Source organism: Priapulus caudatus, unplaced genomic scaffold (genome assembly GCF_000485595.1).
Source record: "Priapulus caudatus unplaced genomic scaffold, Priapulus_caudatus-5.0.1 Scaffold391, whole genome shotgun sequence".
In the NCBI taxonomy this organism is placed as follows: Eukaryota; Metazoa; Priapulida; class Priapulimorpha; order Priapulimorphida; family Priapulidae; genus Priapulus; species Priapulus caudatus.
Window position 1 is genome coordinate 154,644 of NW_014577452.1, and position 12,848 is coordinate 167,491.

Sequence of the window (12,848 nt, forward strand, 5' to 3'; positions counted from 1 at the left end):
TAGGAATCTCATATCACTTGCCGGTTGTCACTTCTTCCCTTGTGTATGTTAACTCCCTCGCTGTCTTTCTGTAGCTAATGTACAAGATTGATCATATCATTGCAAGTTATGTTTGTGGAAAGGGTTAAAACAAACATGAAGGCCGATGTAAAGTTTACAATGTTTCATCTGACGCGAGTGAACACGATTTTTCAATGCTTCGTTTAGATCGTGGGTTGACCTGGAGAGCAATGACACGCTGTTCGCACTGCCATCTAGTGACGCGACAGCGAACCTCGGCATCGGTCCCAGCATAGTAAACACCATCGTCGACACGAGCGGCTCGGCAACCTTCATCAGTCACACTCTTGTTGGCCGGCGCACCTATATGACGCGGGTGATGAGTGCACCGAGTGACCTCGCGAATCAAGGCTCGAGTCCCAGGTCCATACTTCGGCCGGACGCCGGCTCGCCAGACGCCATTTTTAATTCCAGCGAGGCGAGCATACCCTCGCGGGAGAGACGCGTGAAGTTTTCACCGACCGTCATGGTGAATACTATACATTCGCAAAATTACGCGTGATACGGTCGGCCGCGAGTTTGAGGCTGTCCCAGGGGTGTCTAAAGCAGTTTTTGTTTTTTTTAGAAGAAATACAGCAATACTTGTGGTTCGTTACGAAATATAGTGTATTAAAAATGTAATAGTTCTTTTTGCAAGTGTTATTTGTGCGAAATCACAAGAACTGAATAAGATTATATAAGGAGCCTGCAATCATCTATTTTAGACACCTTTTTTTATACAATTTGAGGTAATGCTATGACAACCTTAAATAGACCGCATCCCCACTCGTAGGGAAGTCATGCAGAAAATCGATCTTCGTACAAGTTGTCCTCATTTATACTGCAGATTTTTATAACACATTCCTGATGTTTTGTTTGTGCTTGTTCACATGAACAAAGGTATTTGGAATAACCGAAACTCGTTATTGAAATAGCTCATCTTATTTTTGTAAGCCTATGGCAACTATAGAGACGCACAAATTCACGACAGCTCCGAGCTGGGACTGCTCTACAACTATAGTCACTATAAAAGTCCAGTGTCTTCAAGTCATAGGTAGAAGAAATCAAAATATGATGGCGACTTACTCCCTATTTTGTTCGACTCGGTCGTTATCAAATTGCTGAAGAAATGAGCTAAGGAACACACCATAGGGAGTCGCCTGATCACGGGTAGAACTATTTTGAATGCTAGCCATCTGTTCTTCGTGCAATAGCCAATGATCGGAGTCGTCTATCTATTTACATGATTTATGCGCACAATTAGGAAAGATAATACCACCCACTCAGGGTTCTCCAAGCTTTTTCATTATAGCATGGCGGGGCTGCCTTTACGGTCCTAGTTTTAGCATTTTTTTTAGCTAATTTTAGCATGGCGGCTATGATATTTAGAGTGGTGGGTGCATTTTAGGATGGCGGGGTTCGACGATAGCCTGGGGGGCCGCCAGGCTATAAGTGCTCTTGGAGAACCCTGCCACTCCTTATTAACGATAGCTTGAATACATCTATTCATATTTATGATTTAGAGGTATGTTCGTTATGATAAGAGTAGTAGATTTGGCAGTAATTCCGCATGTTCAACTCATGACAATGAATTCTATGTGATTTTGTGTATAATTTATGCATATATTTAATTTGGTTAGATGTAAATAACGTACACAATGATTTGGCATCATTCATACACTTCTGGTTGCTCGTGTCTAATATCAGTACGTAATATCAGTAAACGCTAATATCAGTACGTAGGGAGATTTACCTTGCATAATAGTACCTTTTACGCTTATAAACAAATTCATCTGAATACAATATGGCTCCCTAGCATGTAACTAGGTATTACATTACAGATGATTTACTTCAGGATGAATGTGATCATAGATCTGTTTAAGGTTTTTTTAACATTATTTTTTAAGTAAATGTGTAATGTAAAGTTCTTGTAAAATATGATGATGTAAATATGCCTATGTTGATACTATCCTGAGAGTGATGTCTGATCGTGCATGCACAATACATGTTTCTTGTGGTGATTCCTACAATGCTTTGTTACATAGGGTGTTCTTATTCCACGACAAACACGTGAGGGTGAAAACCTTGAAATAAACAATGTACAGATAAAACCCTGATAAAACTATACATATTTGCAAGAATCAATAATGTTTTCATTTAACACATAATAAATCTCAGTCAAGTACAACGAATTCAATATATCTCTAGCTATCACTTATGACTGCCAACATTATTTCTGTATTGCCTTTCAGGCTTGTAGCGCATTACACAAAATATATATACTGCGGTTCCTTACCCGATATAATATGTCGCACACCTAATTGAGTATATCACAGAATTTACCACACGACATTACACCTATATGATTCTAAAGATTATAATGCTTGGATTGCAGACCATGCATTCAGCAGAAAGGCTGTCCATCCAACACATAGGCATCCGGAAGTGTTATTACAAGTATTGGCACCCAGTATTGCACAAATTATTTAATCAATTCATATATTATTCCATTTATTTTATTTAGTGATTCATTTAAAGACGGTACCTTGTAAAATATATCAACAATCTTGCAAGCTCCTCACCGTCAGTGAAATAATAAAAGATATAAAAAAAGTTTACAATTAATAAGTGCAATTAACAAGTGACAAGATACGCTAGTAATTAATTGAGCAACCTTGCATGGGCCATGCCTGAGAAGATAGCCACGATGGCAGTGGCAAGGACTACATTTGACGTGTGAAGTATGCAAGCTCATCCAATGCCACGTCATAGTCATTCAGCCACACCGGTCCCTCTATGATACTGCTCTTCAGCTCATCATGCCATGATCCTGGAGAGTGCATGAAAAGCAATATATTTATATAATTATATATATATAGACATCGACACTTAGAATGTCTGGTTGTCTCTTTACTATTATGGCACTCATGGCAAGTGCCTATATATTATGCTGAAACAAATTATTAACTGAAAAATATGACATATATTATATATCATTTCAAGAGCGTATAAAGAAGGAGAGCGTACAACGGTGAAATGCTAAAACCATGTTGCAGTATTAGTCGAATTAATAAACTTTGCCCGTTTTATTTTGACAATTCTTTGTGGTATTATTGATCAGCTGTCCTACCTTGCTAATATAAAACAAACCGCTTGTCCCTACGATGCCTCTACGCTGAGATAATGAGCGGTGAAAATCTGGTATTTTCGCCAAAAACCGACTCGAGATACGTAGTGGCCGCGACTGTCTCTCGTCCTGGCGATAGCTTCGGTAAACCCCGCGTGTTTCCGTCATTCATTGACAATGAAATTTATTTTCCTTCTACTATCTTTTCTCGCATTTCCAGTCATTGACGCAGCCATTACTCTACAAAAACGGCTTGTTAATTATCGCCATGGTGATGACTCCCCGCTTACGCTGGATGTAGTAACGCTGTAGTAATAACGCATCGAGTCAGCGCTACACAGCGGCGACCGGAAGCAACATACAGTGCACAAAACATGAGACAGTCGAAGTAAAACTGATCTTGAGTCGGTTTTTGGCAAAAATACCAGATTTTCACCGCTCATTATCTCAACGTAGAGACATCGTCCCTACATGTGGTTTGTTTTATATTAACAAGGTAGGACAGCTGATCAATAATACTGCAAGGAAAGTTTATTAATTCGACTAATACTGCAACATGGTTTCAGCATTTCACCGTTGTACGCTCTCCTTCTTAATACGCTCTTGATCATTTCAATATAATTACAATATCTGCAAGATTTTATATTTTTTACCACTTCAAGGCATTCCTGTATAGGTACAGAATTATGTTATGTTGAAAATATGCTTGACGACCTGCAAATTTAGTTTTCCCAGGCTAGTAGATTATCATTGTAGTGTTTATCAAGCTTTTCGCAGCCGTTACCTGTGGGTAGATAGATGTTTACCTGTGGGTAGATAGATGTTTACCTGTGGGTAGATAGATGTTTACCTGTGGGTAGATAGATGTTTACCTGTGGGTAGATAGATGTTTCGTGAGCGTGCGTTCTTCCTCAGTACAGGTGCGACTAGTACATCGTTGCCTAGCAGGAACTGAGAGTCACACTCCAACGCGTCGATGTCAGTTGGAGCTATCCACCACAACGGTCGAACGATCGGATCACCTGAACATACGCAACAGGTTCCATGTCAAAATGTGATAGTAACAGAATAGTACACTCCCCAGAATCAGCACTTTATGCCGAAGAGTGCTTAGTATGCTGAAATAAATTATGTGAAAATAAATCTGAATATAAATTATAATAAATTATTAAAACCAAACTCTGTACTGAAAAATATGACATATATTATATTATATCATTTCAATATAAGTACAATATCTGCAAGACTATATACATTCATCCAAGACTTTATCCATGTCAAAACGTGATAGTAGTGAATAGTAGAATAGTGAATAGTACACTACCCAAAACCAGCACTTCATAACTCAGCAGCGTTTTTACAATCCCCCGTCGCAATGCCGATTGGCTACCCGTCAATCGCTCCCTCCCAAGTGGGGATTCCAGGAAAAAGAACCCCTCCCTGACAGGTTACTGCATATGCCATAATTTTGCGTACAGATATTTTCGCGAATTCAGACTTGACGGACAATTTCGCGAGTGGTTAATTTCGCCGTCGGCGAATTATGAATTATTCGGTATTATTCGGTATGAATTATTCGCGTGTTGTTATTTTCGCGATCGGGGACGCGTTCCGCGAAATTCGCGAAAATTAACCCACCGCGAAATATACAGCGTACAACAGTACTTCGACAATGCAGTGCAGGCTCACCGGTCACGGTCGCGTTGTGCGCGAGCTCCAGAATGAGCGGAGTGTACTGGGTGTGCAGGTCGACCATGGCGCGGGCGATGCGCGTCACCTCCACGTCACCGTACTGCCACGGAGTGATGGAGAACTGCAGCGAGGGGAGCAGCGCGTTTGCCTCCACCCAGCGAATGTAGAGTTCCTTGTCGGGGAGGCCCGACGACGAGCTGCCGGCGAGGCCGTATGCGTTTCCACCTGCGAGACGCAGGGAGAAGTGACGGTGGTGAGAGAGAGGAGAATTGTCTACACGGCGGTATATGCACTGAATGTCATTATAACTGCTAGCGAGAGAAATTATTACGAGTGGCCGGTTCACAGATGATAACGCACAACTAAACCTATTCAGGGCCTAATCCAGGCCATTTTTCATACCGAATACTGGCCGCCCAAATTAGGACCCCTAGCAAAACGCCCAAATTAGCAGAGCTCTGATGCAGATCTCCATGTTTCTATCGTTATGTAGGCACTGTTTTATAATAAAATGCTCACATAAGATCTATAATCTCTTATCTGAATAAAATGTGTCGACCAAACCCCCCGTGATAGATAACTATATATATACTTTTTTTTAGGCTCACTACGCTCGCCACAGCTAGGTGCCCATATTAAGCAGCCAGATTCGCCCCTGCTACTACGGTTACTCAGTCAGTCATTTACTCTCACTGGCTTGCCCATTCACCCACACTATCACTGGCTCATTCACTTACTCACTCACTTACTCACCCAAATTTTCCACGGAATTGTACAGCATCATTCATTCATCACTAAAAATCTTTCGGAAAAACATGGCCGACTTTCACGCACAGTACGACTCACCTATCATATCCGGCAGCACGAACGGGTATCCGAGTAATCCGAAGGTCAGCGTACAGGGGATAAGCGTCCGCAGGCCGTTGTTGTAACCCCAGCGCGAGTCTTTGTCCATGACGCGCACAAACACGGGCAGCCTCTGCGACCCGGCGCCCGTGCGCACCTCGATCATCGGCCCAAGCTGCGCGCACGCCTCGCAGTAAAGCTCCGAGAACTTGTTCGGGTAGGGCATGCCGCGAAGCGCGAACGTCTCCGGCAGCCAGTTGGTCTCGCCGGCGTCAAACTTGAACGAGTCGACTCCGTACCTGACCTTGAAGTCCTTGAGGTTCTGCACGAACCACTCGAGCGCGGCCGGGTTCGAGGAGTCGAGGATCGCGCCAACGCCATTCCACCACCTTGTCAGTGCTGCAGTGTAATAGAACCACATGTAAAAACAACAGTTAAACAAAGGTTAGAAGGAACCGAATAATACTACCACAAGTCGAAACTAGTCGTTTATTCCTAACTTACTTATTAGCATTTCTCAACCGAAACTTTGTTTTAAAATGGCATCCAATAGCCCGCATATTGGAACAACATGGGGTAGTACAGTGGAGCGGTGCCCCGTAGAGGCCGTCCAGGTCTCTTCTTTACACATCTTAACACTTAACATTGGGTTAGTTACAATACAATCACATGACAGTCAATGCATCAGGAGTTAATAATACTAGATAACAGAAATAATAACGTTTTAAACTACTCTTGGAATGGATGTTAACGATAGATTAAATAAAATCATACAAGCTAATCACGCTCCCCAAGTCACTGGTCTTGTTCTAGCATCGATGCTAAAGCATACGACTATTAAGCAAGAACAAAGAATCGCGTTACTAACCCGGAACTCCCCCCCTGTCCTTATCCTTCACCCACATCCCGGCCTCCGTGCCCGTCGAGAAAATCTGCGAGTCGGTGTTCGCGAACGGGTGCGTCCACACAGTGACGCGGAAGTCCATGGCGTGCAGCTGATTCACCATGGCGACGGGATCCGGAAACTTCCCGGAGTCGAACTCCCAGTCTCCGTAAGCCGTCGCCCAGTCATCATCGATCTCCAGCTGGCTGTGAGGAAAGCCGCTGTCGAGTATCTCCTGCGGGAGTAAAGCGGACGCGTGGAGCCGGCGCGAGTGGAGCGAAGCACCCAGTCGTCGTCGCTATGTGGTTCGCGTTCGGCGATCGAAGCAGCGTGTGCTGTCGTCGTTTTCGCTCGTTTTAGCGTGAAAATTATCTCCACCTTTGTTTTTTTTGTCGTGTAGCTATCATATTGTTTGTATATATATATATATATATATATTCTTTAGTATAGTTAATGATATTACCTGTGCATACTCCATTACCAACTCCTGAGTGATGTTCTTTTTGTATTGTGCCCACGTGGAAAATACGGGCGAGCGGAACATTCTGTCATCCGGTATTCCTGCAATCAGTGACGTCAACAAATGCCATTATGAAATGTCGTCAGGCTAAAAATATTAGTTGTTTTTAGGATTACTTGACTGACCCTATCTAAAACCCCCTGTTCCTAAAAGTTCCTATTGATTCTCAGCTGGAACTAGAAACATCCACCGCTAGCATTGCCTTGTAGGTACAGATGAGCCTGTATTAAACTTCTTTCATAGAAAAGTACATATCTGATAATAAGATAAGGTACTTAAACAAGACAGTATTTATAATACTACTGTAGTGTTGTCAAATTTCACTGTTAAAACATTTTATTCAATACTTTTGCCTAGAATTCAAATTTAGATGTGGTTTAATTGAAGATAATTGGTATCACTACATTTAAATTCCCCTTTTGTAATATGCTACACTCTCTCAATAACTGCAAGAGTATAAGAGCAGAAGAGTATTATAATTGGCTATAGGGCCTCATCCAGGAATTCTAAAAGGGAAGAGTCCGGTGAATGCAGAGCAGAAAGGGGGTTCGCGTACACCGACAGATGTTTGTTTTGCGAGAACACGGACGCAATCTGATGGATTTCGACTATTTATCTTCTATTATGATGCATTTTATTCTATTTCAACTCGGAGCAATTCCTGCCACACTGAAGAAATCAGGCCTGCAGTCACCAAAGAGGATACGCAACTGACCTGCTAGACTCACCCTCTGGATATGCCCATTGACTAACAACCCAAACTAACTACACAATGATATTTTGCAATGACATATTCTACCTGTCGGCTTGTCAAAGACCTTGTTCGTGACCATTCGGTGGACATCGAGCACATTGTAGCCGACCTTGACTCCTGAGCACACCTTGTACTTCAGGTTGATGATAACGTCATCCCAATACGAATATATGGAGTTCTGATAGCGCGAAGTAAAGCACATCATTCCAAGACTGCCGTCGATCCCTACGTGCAGTGGTATCTTATTATCTGCAACTATCGCCACACCTGAAGCGTACAAGAAAAAAATTTATTTAATCAACAGGCACTCACATTAATTATGCGACCTCACAACCTTCTGTCGTTGCATTCATCACGTACGGCTAGGGAATATCATTGCATACATTTTCTTTTATTCAATATAGATGTGAGGATGCAATAGTGGTGAGAAACTAAAGTATACCTGGCCAGAATTGAACAGCTTGTTTTCTTATATTAAAGAAGCAAGGCCAGTGATGAACCATAAGCTATTATCCATCGAGATAATAAAATACTAATTAATTTGAATTGTAAGTGTAAATTTACCAATACCCCAACACAAAATTGTAATGTCTTTATTAAAATAACTGTGTATGCGTACCTGAGGACGAAACCCAATATCGCTCTTGCACACCTCCCCAGCGTAGTTTATAGATGTCGTTAGTTGTGTACTCTTGCATTCGATGCTTAAGACACCAATACAAACAATAAAATTAACAGCGAACACACAGCACTTTATCTACCTGCCTGGGGCAATTTTCCAGCTAGTTCTAGGCATTCAGAGTTGCGAAAGGAGCATTAACAAAATTCGGTTTTTTAACAAAGTGCCACCGTGTCAACAATTCGGTGTGCACAAGAAAAACGTATAAATCGGCGTAGCCTAAACAAGCTAGCAACAATATCCAATGACAGCACATGGTTAACTCGCTTTGACGGATAAATCAGTTTTGGACACAAGTAAAAACCATTAGTTTCATGTGTAAATGGGATCATACCGTCATTTCGTTGATAGGCCACGTCTGCTGATACACCTCTGAACCTCCATACCAGTAGGTGTGGTTGCTTGCTCCCTGCATGTGCACGCAGTCAGTCAGCTCAGGCATCTCACTTGTAAACCACCATACCTGAAGGCACTCATCGTCTGCCTAGTCGTAGATAAAATCACAGGGTCAGACGAGTACCCAACGCCAAACTACATTGATGGCTATGATAATTGTCCCATAATCATCTTTATATGCAAATTTAGACTTGAGCAAAGAGTTTCTCAACTCTACAGCTGCACACACTTAACTTCTAGCTGCAGATGTATATGACATTAGAGCCATCTTACAACTAACTGTGTTATGTTCCGACATGTATATACTCGTGCTACAGGGAACAGTACCTCTGTGACGGTCAGTCGAGCCTTCAGATGGTCTTTGTTGAAGAACTCCACGCACACTCTGTCGGAGTCCGTGTACTCGCACTCCTGATATTGAATCCGACCTGCAGACGACCCGGACACGACCATCCCGGCATCGATCACCAGCAGGGGATCTCCATCTTTGCTGAACAGCCTCAGGTTGCCTATCTTCTCATTGCTCACCGTGACATAATGTGACTGCCCAAACTTGACGCTGAATTCGGGCACCGGTGCCTCTGTAGAGGGACCCTGCGTTGGACCCTGCGTGGGTGTCTGGGTAGGCACTGTGGTGGGAGCCACGGGCACGTCGTCGTCTGCACTCGAACTTCCGATCCACCAGCCGAGGCCGATGCCGGCTCCTGTGCAGCACGCGCTCACCACGACACACACGACCATCAAGGACGTGGTCGACATGTGGCCGCCACTCCCCATGATCGACGGATTCACGTGAAAGAGTTACGTGTACCTGAAAAACAGTAACTAAATAATGTAATAACATCTTCGGCTTCGGTAACACCAGCAGCCTTTTCCAGCTAACAGACTCTGCACCAGGAAAGTAAACCTATTTAATTGCTATTGTTAAGTATTGCTATGGATGTTAGTACAAATATCTGTGGAGAAGATCTACTTCCAAAAAGCAATGCAATTGCATTAGTTAGCCTTGCCTACTGATTGAGGCTACTGCGTACTTTGGCCAACCAATAACTATCACATCACTGCTGTAACGCACGTTAAACCTTCAGTCAATATTTTTATCTTTTAATCCAGACTCGGTGCATGATAGCATGGTTCCATATAGCTATACTCAATGCCATAAGAGTTTCCATGCCTGGATGCTCATTTTAGGATGGGTACTCAGTGATGAAAACTTACCAAAAAATGTAGTAGCCAGCTGCATGGGCCCCTAAAGTAAAAATATTAGGGGCCCAGCTCAAATTTTAGGGGCCCAGCTTATGGAACGAAGCGCCGAAGTTCGGGATGTCTTCTTGGATAGTGACACTAAAATAGTGCTCTATTATGCATTCTAAGCATAAAGATTCAGAGTAAATCTTTTGAGAAAAGAACTGCAAGTCTTTTTTGCAAACGGTACAAAGTCTATGAAAATACATGATGTCACTTCAATAGGGCGACAGAGTCAAGTGGTGCCCGATGAAACGTGCACGAGTGGCCAATACAAGTATTTATTTATCATCATCCTGTTCTATCATCAGTGCCATTATTCTCAACAATTTCCAATGCGTTTTCCAGCATTTTATCTTTATTTTTAAAAGTCGGCCTCCTTGACCTATACCTGACACCCTGCTCGTTCCATAAATTTATTGCTGGCACTGGATCAAATTCCGTGATTGGCGGGGACAGCATTTTGATGGCATTTTATTCAATATTTAATAATTTTTTTCAATATATTTTATTTCTTATTGATCACAATTTTTATTAGAAACTGTAAACAACTGATTTCTTGGACTGCGGATTTCAATTAGACATTTCTTAGTAACCAGCAGTGATATTGGATAAACTAATATGTGTTTGTTTGTAAAGTTATGTACTTATTAACTACACAATGTGCCAGTTACTCTAGTATTCGTCAACATTGCATAATCAATGGGCCTAGCTAGTATAACTACATGTATCGGTTTGAGAACATTACCGATTGATTATTCCTCGCTATCTGTACTAGAGCAACATGTTATCAGAGGTTGATAATGACAAATATGTCATTATCTACTCCTGATGTTATAAAGGGCACATAACCACTTTATACATTCATAAATAGGGTAATAGAATACTAAACAGTTTATGTGCACTTGATCTTATGAAGTTATGCACTGTTAGTGTTAATTTTATAACTACATGCCTTGCATTACATGCAATAAAGATTTAATAATAAAAAAATGAAAAAATTATAATACTTATATAATACTGAGTATTATAGCCATAGCCTAGGTAACAGGTTGTGCAAAGGCAAGGATACATATCTGTTATCATTAGAAATTATACATCAATATAAACTGCAATGAATGCTTGCATATGTATAGTGCACGCAATCACTATATTATCAGAACATGCTATCCATGGTTGCTGTACTCTGACCTATACCATATACCATGCAAAAAGAAGTGTGATTATTTACTCCTGGTCATCACGTTCGTGATATCATATAGACCTCTATAATATATATTATAAAGAGACTCTAATATCATGTGCTCTGGTGCCACCTCAAGGGCGCGTTTGTTTGGGACGAATCCGTCGGATCGCGATCATGTGATCCTGCTCCGACCAAACAAACGCAAACTCACTTTCACCGGTTCATGTTTCGCTGTGACCTATCACGAGATGGTTCATAACAAAGAACAAGCTGTGATTGGCTGAGGCTAAAGGTTTTAAACTCAACCTTTGAAACAACCTAGTTTGTGTAGTCTGTAGAATAAACTACATTATATTATTTTACTTAATTACTTTATTAAAAACGTCTTCGTACACCTCTTCCCCCATACGTATCATTTAATTATGAAGTATTAAGTTAATATTTATGTCTTGCTTAGCATTAAAGTGAACCGTGGCTATATATACTACTAGTACTAGTTCATTGGTGCCTTCAATGGTGGTTCAAGTCTTGGCTCAAACTTTAAATTAAAACATCCACTCCAGAGCAGAAGGAGCCCTGCTTCCACTTTGGCTAACTGCAAAATCCCAGCTTTTTCTACTGACACTGACACTGTAACTTCTGTAAGTGTAATCCGCAGTGTTGATCTGTCTATAATCATTTGATCACCTTTCTTTCTCCGTCTTCGATATATCAATTATCATATTTAATAATTTATGATATTAATTACGCAGCGGCTACGCGACCGGTTCCGGACGAGGAGCCGCTAGGCTACGCGTCCGGACATCAACTCACACAGTGATCGCGCAACTCGCGTACACGCATGATTGCGCAACTCGCGTACACGCATGATTGCGCAACGGGACGCTCTGCTGATTGCCGAGTGTGTGTGTACGTGTGTGTGTGTGTGTGTGTGTGCGTGTGTGCCGTGGCTATTCTTACGACCAGTCGTAACAATTATTTATGGACTATTCTTACGACATGCAACGCATGATAGTTTGATACTACACATATCAACTTCCGCATCAGACTTTCCGTTTATGAAGGAATGATGCAAAAACCCTAACCCCAACCCTAATCGGGCAACCCTAACCCCAACCCTAATCCCAACCCTAACCCTAACACTAACTATAAACCGACTAAATCTTTATATATACGGGGGATGGTATCCCAAACAGTGAAACACTATCAATGGTGTATGTTGCATGTCGTAAGAATACTCCATAAATAATTCTTACGACTGGTCGTAAGAATAGCCACTGACTACCATTAATTATTATACTTAACTTATAGTAATACTATACTATACTATACTCGCAGCTAGGGCCTGCATACCTCCCAACTCTCATTGGTTGATACAAATATAGTTAATTTTTAAAATTAAATTCTAAGTAGTGTTAGGGTTAGGATTAGGGTTAGGGTTAGGGTTAGGGTTAGGATTAGGGTTAGGGTTAGGGTTAGGG

The 12,848-nt window shown here is 41.7% G+C and overlaps 2 protein-coding genes across 4 annotated transcripts in view; one reads left to right on the plus strand and one right to left on the minus strand.

Moving 5' to 3' along the window:
* The window catches only part of LOC106809862 (sorting nexin-10-like), a 10,276-nt gene extending 8,853 nt beyond the window's left edge, over positions 1–1,423 (plus strand). Inside the window, exon 7 of the mRNA XM_014813098.1 lies at positions 208–1,423. Within this exon, the coding sequence (XP_014668584.1) occupies positions 208–562 (355 nt within the window). The 3' untranslated portion in view covers positions 563–1,423. The remainder of the gene's footprint in view (positions 1–207) is intronic.
* A 745-nt stretch (positions 1,424–2,168) lies between these two features.
* The window catches only part of LOC106809861 (uncharacterized family 31 glucosidase KIAA1161-like), a 12,163-nt gene continuing 1,483 nt past the window's right edge, over positions 2,169–12,848 (minus strand). For 2 of the 3 annotated variants that reach the window (XM_014813096.1, XM_014813094.1), the window contains exons 2-11: positions 9,264–9,747; positions 8,875–9,024; positions 8,481–8,565; positions 7,907–8,128; positions 7,051–7,148; positions 6,573–6,822; positions 5,705–6,103; positions 4,856–5,083; positions 4,039–4,188; positions 2,169–2,869 (exon numbers count right to left, since the gene is read on the minus strand). In XM_014813096.1, the coding sequence (XP_014668582.1) occupies positions 2,763–2,869; positions 4,039–4,188; positions 4,856–5,083; positions 5,705–6,103; positions 6,573–6,822; positions 7,051–7,148; positions 7,907–8,128; positions 8,481–8,565; positions 8,875–9,024; positions 9,264–9,713 (2,139 nt within the window). In that variant the 5' untranslated portion in view covers positions 9,714–9,747 and the 3' untranslated portion in view covers positions 2,169–2,762. Of the gene's footprint in view, positions 2,870–4,038; positions 4,189–4,855; positions 5,084–5,704; positions 6,104–6,572; positions 6,823–7,050; positions 7,149–7,906; positions 8,129–8,480; positions 8,566–8,874; positions 9,025–9,263; positions 9,748–10,154; positions 10,210–12,848 lie in introns of those variants that run through there. The other variant, XM_014813097.1, reaches the window with a different exon arrangement.